Consider the following 10,949-nt stretch of genomic DNA (forward strand, 5'->3'; position numbering starts at 1 on the left):
TTATATTACAAATGTCTTTAATCTCACTTACCATATATTATCTCTTGCAGCAATTTGAAGAAAAATTATTAAATTTTGAAGATAATTATATCAAAACTTAAAATATTTATTTTTTATGCTTATAATTTTTATATTTGCATTATATACTAAATATTTGGGGATATTTCTAAATGATATTAAAAATAAAACAATAACTTCCAAGAATATTTGAATAAAATATAGATAATAACAATAATAATAATAATAAGATACAAATCATTACTAAATTATTTCAAGAAAAATATTACTACCAAAGTTCACAAAGTTAGAAAGGAATAATAAAGGTGTAGATATTAAAAATGGAAATATAAAATATTAGGAAGAAATTAAGCACTCAGCACAGCCACGACACTCGCCACTCAAACAGCTGTAGTACTCTTTCTATCTCCATCCCGCTCCTCGCTTTCTCCAGCGCCGCCGCCGCCGCCAACCACAACCCCGTCAGAATTATTTGTCGCCGAGGAAGAGTTTGCCGGCGCCGCCACCCCTCCTGCGCCGCAGCCACCACCACCGCCCTTGTGATTATGCATCCATACTCTAAACACATGGCGGCTAACCCCAATCTCATTACAGAATCTTTCAACCTCTAATTCTTCCTCCGCCTCAGGCCGCTTCGGCATTCGCCACCCGAGCCGTTCAGCAAAGCTCTTCATTTGAGCCTTCTGTTCGGCAGTGAACTTAGTCCTCGATCTTCGCCGGCCGTCGGAGCGGTTATCGGATACCGCCACAGCAGCGGTTTCCGGTGGGAAGTGGGAGGAGTACCCAGAGGTGTCGAAGAGCTTGCGGTGGAAATTGCGGTGGCAGCCGCAGGCGGAGCAAAAGTAGGTGGCAGGGAGAGAGATGTCGTCGGCGGCGAACTCACCGCAGCCGTCGGAAGCGTAGGCTCCGAGGGCGGCGGCGTGGTTTCGCATGCACTCGCCGTAGAGTTTCCGGCTTGATCGTAGTCCTTCCATTGATCAGTACTCTCTTTCTTTAGCTCTTTATGAGATTGTGGTTCATTTCACTCTACGTAGGGACGCTTTATATAGTCTCCCAATCACTTAGACGAATTATTAGGCTCTATTTTTTAGGGTTTTTTATGGGCAGAAAAAATAAAAAATAAAAAATAAAATAGTCCCGATAGGTTTTTGTATGATTGCAGAATATTAGAATTAAAAATTGTGAAATTTTATAAAAATTATTAAGATTAAGGACTCATTCGGGACCGTTTTCTTATTGTTTCTTAAAATAATTTTCTAGTCCAAAAGTTAAAATTTTTATGCTAGAAAGCTGCTTAAAAAAGAAGTAAAAAAGAGTCCCAAATTTCATTTGGGAAAGCCGTTCTAAACGAAATTTGTGACGGCTTTCTTACTGCTTTTAATTAAAGCTGCTTTCTAATATAAAAATTTTATTTTTCAAATTAAAAAATTATTTTAAGAAACACTAAAAAATAGTCCCAAATAAAGTCTAAGTATTTTTATATAAGTTCTAAGATGATTTGTTTAGTTAAAAAAATTACTTAATGCACTATTTTTTTCTGTTAATATCTTATACTTTTGATATAAATTTTTGTTAAGAGTCTGTGTTTTGTTCAATATTAATTGATATTTTTTTCTAATATAATAATAATAAATATAGAGAATAAATACTATTTTTGTGTACAAAAAAATTAATGAGTTGCAATCTTATAAAGTATCCAACATTAATAGGTGCATGGGGTATATAATGACTCAATTTATGTAATTATTTACAATGCTAGCCTTAAAAATTAATATTTTCAACATATATTTATATGACTATTTCTATTTAATAAAAAAAGTAATGTCAAATTTATGGTAAATTATAATTAATGGAGATTGATGATTTTACAAGATGTTAAATATTTTTGTAAAAATGATATTCTAATTATAATTATAATAGAATATAATCAAGTACTTGAAAATCATCTGTAATTTGACTAAAATTAGTATTGTTTGAAATCAATTTTGAGGTCCATGCCTAACTTGAAATTATACGACTTATGTTTCATTTGGGACAGTTTTCTTACTGCTTTGTTTTACAGATTGTAACTTTAATTTTTAGCTTATTTATTGGCTCATTTAAATGCTATTTCAGTTCATTTAGATCAGTTAAGCACATATCAAATTCGATCATAAAGAATCTAAATCAATCAAATATGAATATAAATGTGAAAATTCATCTTAAACTCATATCAAAGATGAACAAATATTGTCATGATTAAGGTTTCGTTTGGGATTGCTTTTTTATTGCTTCTTAAATTTTTTTTTTAATTTTGATATTAAAAATTTACTTTAAAAAATAAAAAAAAAAACTGTCACAAATAAAATCTAAATGACTTCAGTCTAAAATGTGTAACCCTAAACTCCACAGAAAGAAAAGTTACTGCAAATGCAATGCCAAATGTCATTGTCTACATTTTCTTATTAGAGTAAGGAGTGGGCCTAATTAGATCTGACAAATGTTTGACTTCTGCATTTTTTTGTGTGTATTTTTGTTGGTAAAACCGTTGAATCATTTAAGTTTTTTACCAAAAGCTATAACAGTTATTTTGAAACCCATCTAACAGATATTTTGATTCATCATCATATTTTATGTTCTTCCGGGGGAAGAAGTGATGAACTCAGTATTTGATATCTCGGTAGAGACAAGATTCGAAACGAGCATATCAGTGAAAAGCTCGAAGTAGCTCCAGTGACAGATAAGATTAGAGAGAGCTATCTTAGATTGTTTAGTCATGTAAAACGACAGCCTTCCGATGACCCTATTAAGATAATAGATGTATTAGATTTGACCCAGAAAGGTAGAGGTAGACTTAAAAAGACTTAGTTGGAAAATATTAGAAATGACCTTTATTTATTAGATTCAAATGAGAATTTGACTCTTAAAAAGATACAATGAAAAAAAAAGATTCATGTAGCCGACCCTGTAGTGGGATAAAAGCTTGATGTTGTTCTTGTATCAGAGGTTAGTCATCGGATTCATGAATGCAGTAATTAAACATGACTGAGTAGCTAGCTTACTAGCTATACATATATAGTTCCAATGTGCTGTTTGAGATCATTCAGAATGAATTTGTGGTGATCTTTAAACTGCCCTGCAATTTGTTACAATGGTCTATAAAGTCCTAAAAAACGGTTGTGGAAAGGTTTTTTTTATATAATTTTAAGTTCTCTTAACATTTTTACCTTCTTTATATGAAATTAAGCAATTTAATTCTTATCCTATTAAGAAAGATAATTAGCTAATATTTATGGGTTATTTCAATAAAATATTTTTGCTTTATTTCTATTGCGCCCTTATAATTTTTTTATTAAAAAGGGTACGTTGTTTTCTTAAACAAAATAGTTATCATTAATTAAAATGATAATTACAAAATGAGAACTCAAGAAAAGAAAAAGAAAACATAGAAGGCAAAACCTAGTCATATTTTCTCTCCCCTTCAGTAGGGATTCAGAAGAGATTAAGTACTGAGGGCAATTCACGGTAACTTCTTTTGTGTGGAACCTAATTTTTATCCTATTAAGAAAGATAATTAGCCGTATATCTAATATTTATGGTTATTTCAATAAAATATTTTTGCTTTATTTTCTGTTGCATGCCCTTACCATTTTTTTATTAAAAAGGGTACGTTGTTTTCTTAAACAAAATAGTTATCATTAATTAAAATGATAATTACAAAATGAGAACTCAAGAAAAGAAAAAAAAAACATAGAAGGCAAAACCTAGTCATATTTTCTCTCCCCTTCAGTAGGGATTCAGAAGAGATTAAGTACTGAGGGCAATTCACGGTAACTTCTTTTGCTCATTTAACATAAAGTCTATTAATATGATATAAACAGATGTCAGAATACTCCAACGAAGCCTTATTATCAGATCTTATAACTAAGTCTTCATTTGGACAGCTTTCTCCTTACTTCTTAAAGCGGCTTTTTAGTACAAAAATTAAAAAATTTATACTAAAAACCCGATTTAGAAAACAAAAAGAAAGTTATCTCAAATGAAGTCTAAATTGTAAATGCTAACTTGTTTTAATTATACTAAGTTAGCTTCTGTCAAGACCCACTGAACTTATCTAGAAAGAGTAATAGCAGTAGTGATCTCTTTAAACTTATCTAGCTACAAAATGAGAGAGGAACATAAAGTTTTCATTGAGTACTGAACCTCTGAAAAATATTTAATATATTTTATGCACTAATCTTCTTTCTTTTTTTATCTCAAGATGATTGAATTAAAGTTATTCTATTTCATATCATCTCTTGCTGATCAGATGAGTTCATCGTGATATTTCTTGACAACTAAGACACACATGCATGTAATACATATATTTTACATGCTTCTTTAGTACTGTACAGCGTATGTGGAGCCCTTTGAGACTCTTTTGTGACTGATCAGTACGTATAGATCTCTACTTATATGCTGAAATGTGAATCTGATGGAGAATATATCATGTAGTTAGGGATCCAAGACCTAGATTTCCGTTCATGCATGAACTGTCAACTAAATAGGGAAATGGAAATAAGAATTTAAGATTTGTGACAAGGAATCTCCTGCTGGCTAATTCTTTATATATTAATGCCTTAACATCAGCATCAGTTGTTGATATTCTGCCTTAGTTTGCCAGTTGGGCTGTTTCATAGATCTAACACATCACCATAATTTTGAGACCTCGAAAATGTTAAATAATAATCATGAGATGATGAGTAGCTTTGAGGAAAATATTGCAGAGTTTCCGAGCTATAGCCTATATATATAGAACAAGTACACTTCTTACTCTTAGTTGTGAAGAACATGAACAAGATAGATTAAGTGATTGACTAAAAGTTATAGCTTGTTATTTAATTTGCTCTCAAGTTGCTAAGATGTCATGTGAATTTTTAGGAAAGAAAAATGGGGGAAGATATAAGATCAATCTAGAGTAATATGATTTATAGAAATGCAAATAATATAAGTAAATAAAGAGATGAAAAATAAAAATATTTAGTGGTAAATTAAATCAGTGATATGATTTTCTCTTAAATTTAACATTGAAGAGAATATTGCAATTTTAGTTTTTAATTTATAACTGTCAAATAGAATCAAGTAAATTTAAAACTAGTTTATTAGCTAGGAATATATATATATATATATATATATTCCTAGCTAATAAACTAGTTTTAAATTTATTTGTTCCTATATATACATCACATTTTTAAAATTTTAAGATTTGCCCTCTTTGTGGTTCTCAGAAGAAGAGATCCTTGCACTTGCCGCACCTCTCCAATTTGCTTTTGTCGGTTTTTTTTCCTTCCCGTCATCCTAGCCTAGAGTATATTTGTAAGTTCTTCTTCAACCTTAAGCTCAATGGTGAATTTTCGGCGACCTTGCTGAATTCTTCGAATGTTCTGATTAAGTTGGTTAATGATATGGATTATAGCAGAGTATTTTGTCACAGATCTTACGTTGTTTACAATTGTTATATGAAATTAATAAAATGATCTCCTTCTCTTGATATTGGTGATGAGTTTCATGTTATTCCCATTTGGATTTCATTTTTGAACTTAATGTCAAATCTCTTTTCTCCTCGTATTCTTTATGCTCTGGGATCACTATTTGGTCGTCCGTTAAAGGTCGACAATGCATCCTCTATTGGATCATGACCCTATGTTGTAAGAGTTTTGGTTGAGATTGACATTACAAAAAAATATCCTGATAAAGTGTGACTTGGTCTTGAAAAGTTTGGGCACATTCAGCTTGTCGAGATGGAATATTTACCTCCTTTTTGTGTTCATTGTAAACGTATTGGGCATGTGAGGGGGGATTATCGCCCTAGGTCGTATGTCCAGGTGAATGCTCCTGCTATTACTACTAATCATGTTTTGTCTGAAGATAATGCAACTAGTATTATGGAAACTATCGATAATTTAGTTACCACTACCTTGATTCCTGCTTTGCCAGTTAATAAGTTGGTGGTTAATGGGAATAATTCCACTGAAACTATTAACGTTGTGGATTATGTGAATTTGGCGGCAATGAAGTCCTTGTGTAATAATGGTGATGGGGTTGCCATGGTGATCATGTTGGATCCTGGGATGGGTTAGGTTAGTAGCCTTATAGGGGAGTTTGGGTCTTCTATGACTATTAAAAATGGTTTCTCTTCGATTATGGTTACTTTAGACTTAACTTTTGAGGATGTTGTTGAAAGCCATAATAATTCTAAGACTATTTGTCCTTCTCATATTGATGTTACTATTTTGGATCCTATCATGAACAATGGCGTGGTTGATGGTGTAGTTAACAATGTGGATGATAGTAATGGTTTGGCTTCTTTGGCTCCTATTACTGATGAGCAAACTCCTATGGATTGTGAATTCAATAAGGTGAATATGGCTGATCACTCTTCTGGTAATGATAATGTGACTATTTCGTCGCCTTTAAGTTTAGTGGATTTGAATGAGGATGTGCCTCTTATAGATATTCATATTTCACTTATTTCTAATGATACTTTAATAGTACAATTGGCTATTAACTCCGTGGAAAATGTTGTGCCTCATCGGGGCTGTTTAGCTGATTGTGATTCCTCTGCTTATTTGGAAGGTGAGGAAATTGATGGGCAAGGGGATGACTATCTGGAAAAATATGACTTAAATATTATTCATATTGCTGATGAAGGTTTTTTTAAGAATGTTGCTAAACGGAGAAGGGGAAAATCTAAAAAGAATTATCTTCTTTTGGTCCTTTTCTTCATGTTATGTTTTTTGGGCTCCTTTTACTCTCTGTTTTGACTATATTGGTGTTGTTTTTTTGTTGCTGGAGTTGGGTTTGGTTGGTCGTTGTCCCTCCTGCTTGTTTAGGCTTTGCTTGCCATCGTCTGTTTAGGGGTTTTGGTGTTTTTGGCCAGTTTTCATTTCTTGTTGGTTGGTCTTTTGGTTTCGATGAGGTTTGGTTGCTTCTGGGGTTGTGTTTTGTGTTGGGGTGTTGCTTTTCGTGTTGTGGGCTTTTGCTTTGTGTTGGGTTGCTAGCCTTTTTTCTTGCAAGTACTTGTTCGTGGCTCCTGTGGATTCTTCTCGTGTGGATTGACTACTATTATGCTTCCTTGAGTTTTATTTCTTGCTATTTGTCCCACTCGGCTTTGCCTGTTTGTACTGATTTTTGTTATTGTTTTAGGTTTTTCTTCTTTTGATTTTGTATTGTAATATTTAGAACCAATGACTCATAGGTTTTTCTTCAAAGGTTGCATTTTTTTAGAGCTTTTTATTCTTTAAAGACTTGTAATGTTATTGGATTCTAACGCACAGGCCCCTCTGGTGGGTTTTATCCAAAAATAAATAAGGAACTAAGATATTTAATTGAAACTATTATGTCAATAATTAAGAAGATCTGAGAGGAGACATTTATTAGATTAAAAAAGTTTCACAACCCTATCAGTCAAGATCAACGTCCGTCATCACCAACAAGATTGACAATCATCATCTCCGCCAAGGCTAATGCCACTATCTTGGTCACTGGTCTCACCTCCTTTAAGGAGAAAAATCAAGCAAATAATGGATTTCTCGACGAAAGGCTAGCACTCCTACTTCCACCATGGAAATCATCTTCTTTAGTTCATACGTGTCTACTACAACATTGTCTTCTTGATATGCTCATAAAGCATTTTACCTATAAATGCTTCCTTTTTTTTTCAACGCTACCCAGATCGATAAGTGCTCTCGATCTCTCCCTATCATTGTGAATGTTCTAGCTAGCACATAACAATAATATTAAGAATTAAAAAAGTAATATTCTATGTAAATATCAATAATATATATGAATAAATAGTATAAGATAAGGATGTTCTACTAGCAATATTATGTGAGTTGCTAATTTTCTATTTATCTCCAATAAAATTTTATAGGACTCTAAAAAACCAAAAAATATGTTAGCTAGATTAAGAACTCATATACTTGTATAGTATATCTACACACACCCTTTGTGCTAACTCTCCCCATTATCTGTCGGCAGTACGGATCAAAGTTTTTTTAACCATAAAGAATAATTATGTCCTTAATCAAATAATTTAAACTAATTAAGAGCTATTTTAATATACAAATTAATAGCCATGCAATAAGGAAAACATCAAATCAACCAGTAGATATCAGTTCACACTCAATGCCATTATACAAGTAGGTAACAGAAAGGCAGTTGAACTACAAAGGAAACTTCAATGATCAGTCCAGGAAGGAAGATGGAATTTTCTATTGCTCTTTTTCACAGTCAACCAATCCTAAAACCATCTACGTCCAATGCTCCTAATCTAGTTTACATAAAATAAACACTAACTAACCTCAGCTTAACTTGCTCGTAAGTTGTTTTTATATGAAGAAATGATTCTAATCATACGTGTTCCTTGATGAAGCTTCTCATAATTAGTCTGAAATTAGCGAGGGAGAGAGAGAGAGAGCCCACAAGTTGGGAGTGAAGGGTAGCTTAATTAGTCTTTAGATTAGTATGGGGAACATAGCCCAATATGCTGAGGAAATTAATTATTAATTAGTGCAATAGAAGGATGAACGTGCATAAGAGTATCTTTAAAGATATAGAGAAAGTTTGTCTGCGGCTCGTTACATTGCACCGAGCATTATTGATAGAATATATGTGTGCATTAGTTGGCTATCAAACTACTAAGCAAGTTTTTAAATAGAGGATTTATTTAACTAAGCTCCGGTCATTAGCAAATGTTTATAATGTGATACACTGTTACCTTTCAATCTTTGTTAGTAGAACGCCTATGGTGCTTTGCTGATAATTTTGTGTCAGAAGCTAGCCAACTGGGTGTGCTAGCTTATCCCTTAACTAGGCTGGGTGTGGCTACATTGACCTTTTTTTTATTAAAATATGTGGGGTTCTTCCTGAAGCATGGTTAGTTTTGTTGAATTGCTTAATTCAATAAAAAAATACATATTTATTGATCACATAGGTTTTCCTTTATTTTGATTGTAACTCTTTTGAGCAGTAGTGAGCTATTCGTTCTTTTTAAGGACTTACAACTTTTAATTTATATTAACGTGTAGGGCCGTGAGTGGATTTCATCAATGTAAAAAAGACAAACTCTGACACATTACATACGCAAGACTCGAACTCAAGATCTCTTGGTTGGTAGTCAAAAATCCCAACCAACAGACCATGGTGAGCTCCGTGCTTGAAAATATTATGAATGTGCATTAGATTTTTGCTAGATTGATGGATAGTATCATATGTATTTTGCATAGTGATTGGCAATAATGCTATTTATGAAACTAATATAGGAGGTGAGGTCTAGAGATTCAAAATAAAAGTTTTTTACTTTTATTGCATTGAGATGCATTACAATGAAGAGTTCAGAACAATAGAGAAGATCAATCAAAATTGTACTAAGAAAATAATGTGTTTGATGTCACTCGAATTAAGTTATCTTAAATAATTGGTGAAGAATAGAGAGAGAATGTTGATCATCCATACACATCACACATAGTCAAGAAGCCTAGATGGGTGCAAAACTTAGTGGGGGTGACATGAAATTGGAGCTTGCAAGATATGTAATTTGTGGAGGTGACTTTTATAAAGATATTTTAGAAAGCTAGAATCATAATGGCTGTTATTAAATTGAATAATATGTTTATACAAGAGTGTCTATATATAAGCAAAAGAATGAGAGTAATAAAAAAATATAATATATAAAAATATCCTAAATAATGAGAATACTTACAATAATATATAATAAATTCTTGCAATAATGATGGGCATGTGTGATAATATTGATATTGTAATATAATAGCTCCAATTACTCATATAACAATATATTAATGCATGGTTGATTGGTTCATGTATATTAATTATTGTGGGCTAGGACTTGATTATTTTTGAGTTACTTGAATGGCCATATGATGAAAACACTAAATTAAAATTAGAGAGGGTTGGATGTTCATAGCTTCTTTTGAGAGGACATGGTTGATAATGGACTTGGGTAGGTCAATGATGATTTAGGAGAAGGATGTCTGATGGCATTGGGCTACTTGAGAGATGTCACATGGAGATTCGCACGTGCGTGTGCACTCCCGTACGAACGCACGCACACACACTCTCTCTCTTTCTCTCACAGTAAGTAAGAGAGAGAGAGAGAGAGAGAGAGAGAGAGAGAGAGAGAGAGAGAGAGAGAGAGAGAGAGAGAGAGGCATAACTTCTCCTTGAATGCTAGTGACTTGCACCTCTCATTGAATCAACCAAATATATTATATGTTGTATGATTTAATTTATAAGCTCAATCATAATAATCTTATCATAAATTTTGGTAAGGCAACTACTAAATGCATATCAAATGACAAAAAATGACAAAGACAAAAAAGAAAAACTAACTTGACAATTATAATTAATACATTAACACTTTTATTTCACTATGCTATACTAATAAAGTTTACACTTTCATCATATTTTTTTTAATTATTTCAAATCTAATCAACATGTACTTAATGTAAATCTAATTAAACTATCATTAACATAAACTCTCATAATTTAAATTGGTTTCTAAACGCCTTGAGCCTTGGGCCATAATCCAAATGGTGCATCCAAAATTAATGCATGAATCATGGGGTTATTGGGCTTTTAACACTTTCGAAGTTGGGTCTATATAGAGGTTGATAAGGATGGGCTTGGTTTTTTAAGTTAAGGCATGCTGGCTGCACCACAAAATAGGTGAAAATTTTGCCCAATGTTTTCATATTTTGGGCTAATTTAATGAAATGATCTTCTTTCCTGCTGCTCGTGCTGCCGTCTCTTGAGCTTCATGAATATCCCAGTTTTGGGATGCTCATATATTTTTGGGGTTTGGCTTATTGCCGACCTTGTTTTATTTTTTCAGCTTTCTTATTTTTTAATTAGTCAGGGATCTTAGACTCTTAGGTTCTTTATTAATTGATTGT

At 32.6% G+C, this 10,949-nt stretch overlaps 1 protein-coding gene across 1 annotated transcript; it reads right to left on the reverse strand.

Moving 5' to 3' along the window:
* Nucleotides 1–398: 398 nt before the first annotated feature.
* Nucleotides 399–3,845, reverse strand: LOC110102832 (zinc-finger homeodomain protein 11-like). The gene is made up of 2 exons (XM_020831316.1): nt 3,815–3,845; nt 399–970 (listed from the first exon to the last, which is right to left on the reverse strand). Exons 1-2 carry the CDS (start codon nt 3,843–3,845, stop codon nt 399–401), a joined length of 603 nt encoding a protein of 200 aa, XP_020686975.1.
* Between the last annotated feature and the right edge of the window lie 7,104 nt (nt 3,846–10,949).

Source organism: Dendrobium catenatum, unplaced genomic scaffold (genome assembly GCF_001605985.2).
Source record: "Dendrobium catenatum unplaced genomic scaffold, ASM160598v2 fragScaff_scaffold_920, whole genome shotgun sequence".
In the NCBI taxonomy this organism is placed as follows: Eukaryota; Viridiplantae; Streptophyta; class Magnoliopsida; order Asparagales; family Orchidaceae; genus Dendrobium; species Dendrobium catenatum.

What these genes read in the sequence shown, in the direction of transcription:
- LOC110102832 (XM_020831316.1), bottom strand. Translation starts at nt 3,845, where the DNA reads ATGAGCAAAAGAAGTTACCGTGAATTGCCCT. An exon ending in AAGTTACCGTGAATTGCCCT is followed by an intron (nt 971 to 3,814) that starts CAGTACTTAATC and finishes TACGATCAAGCC; the next exon opens with GGAAACTCTACGGCGAGTGC.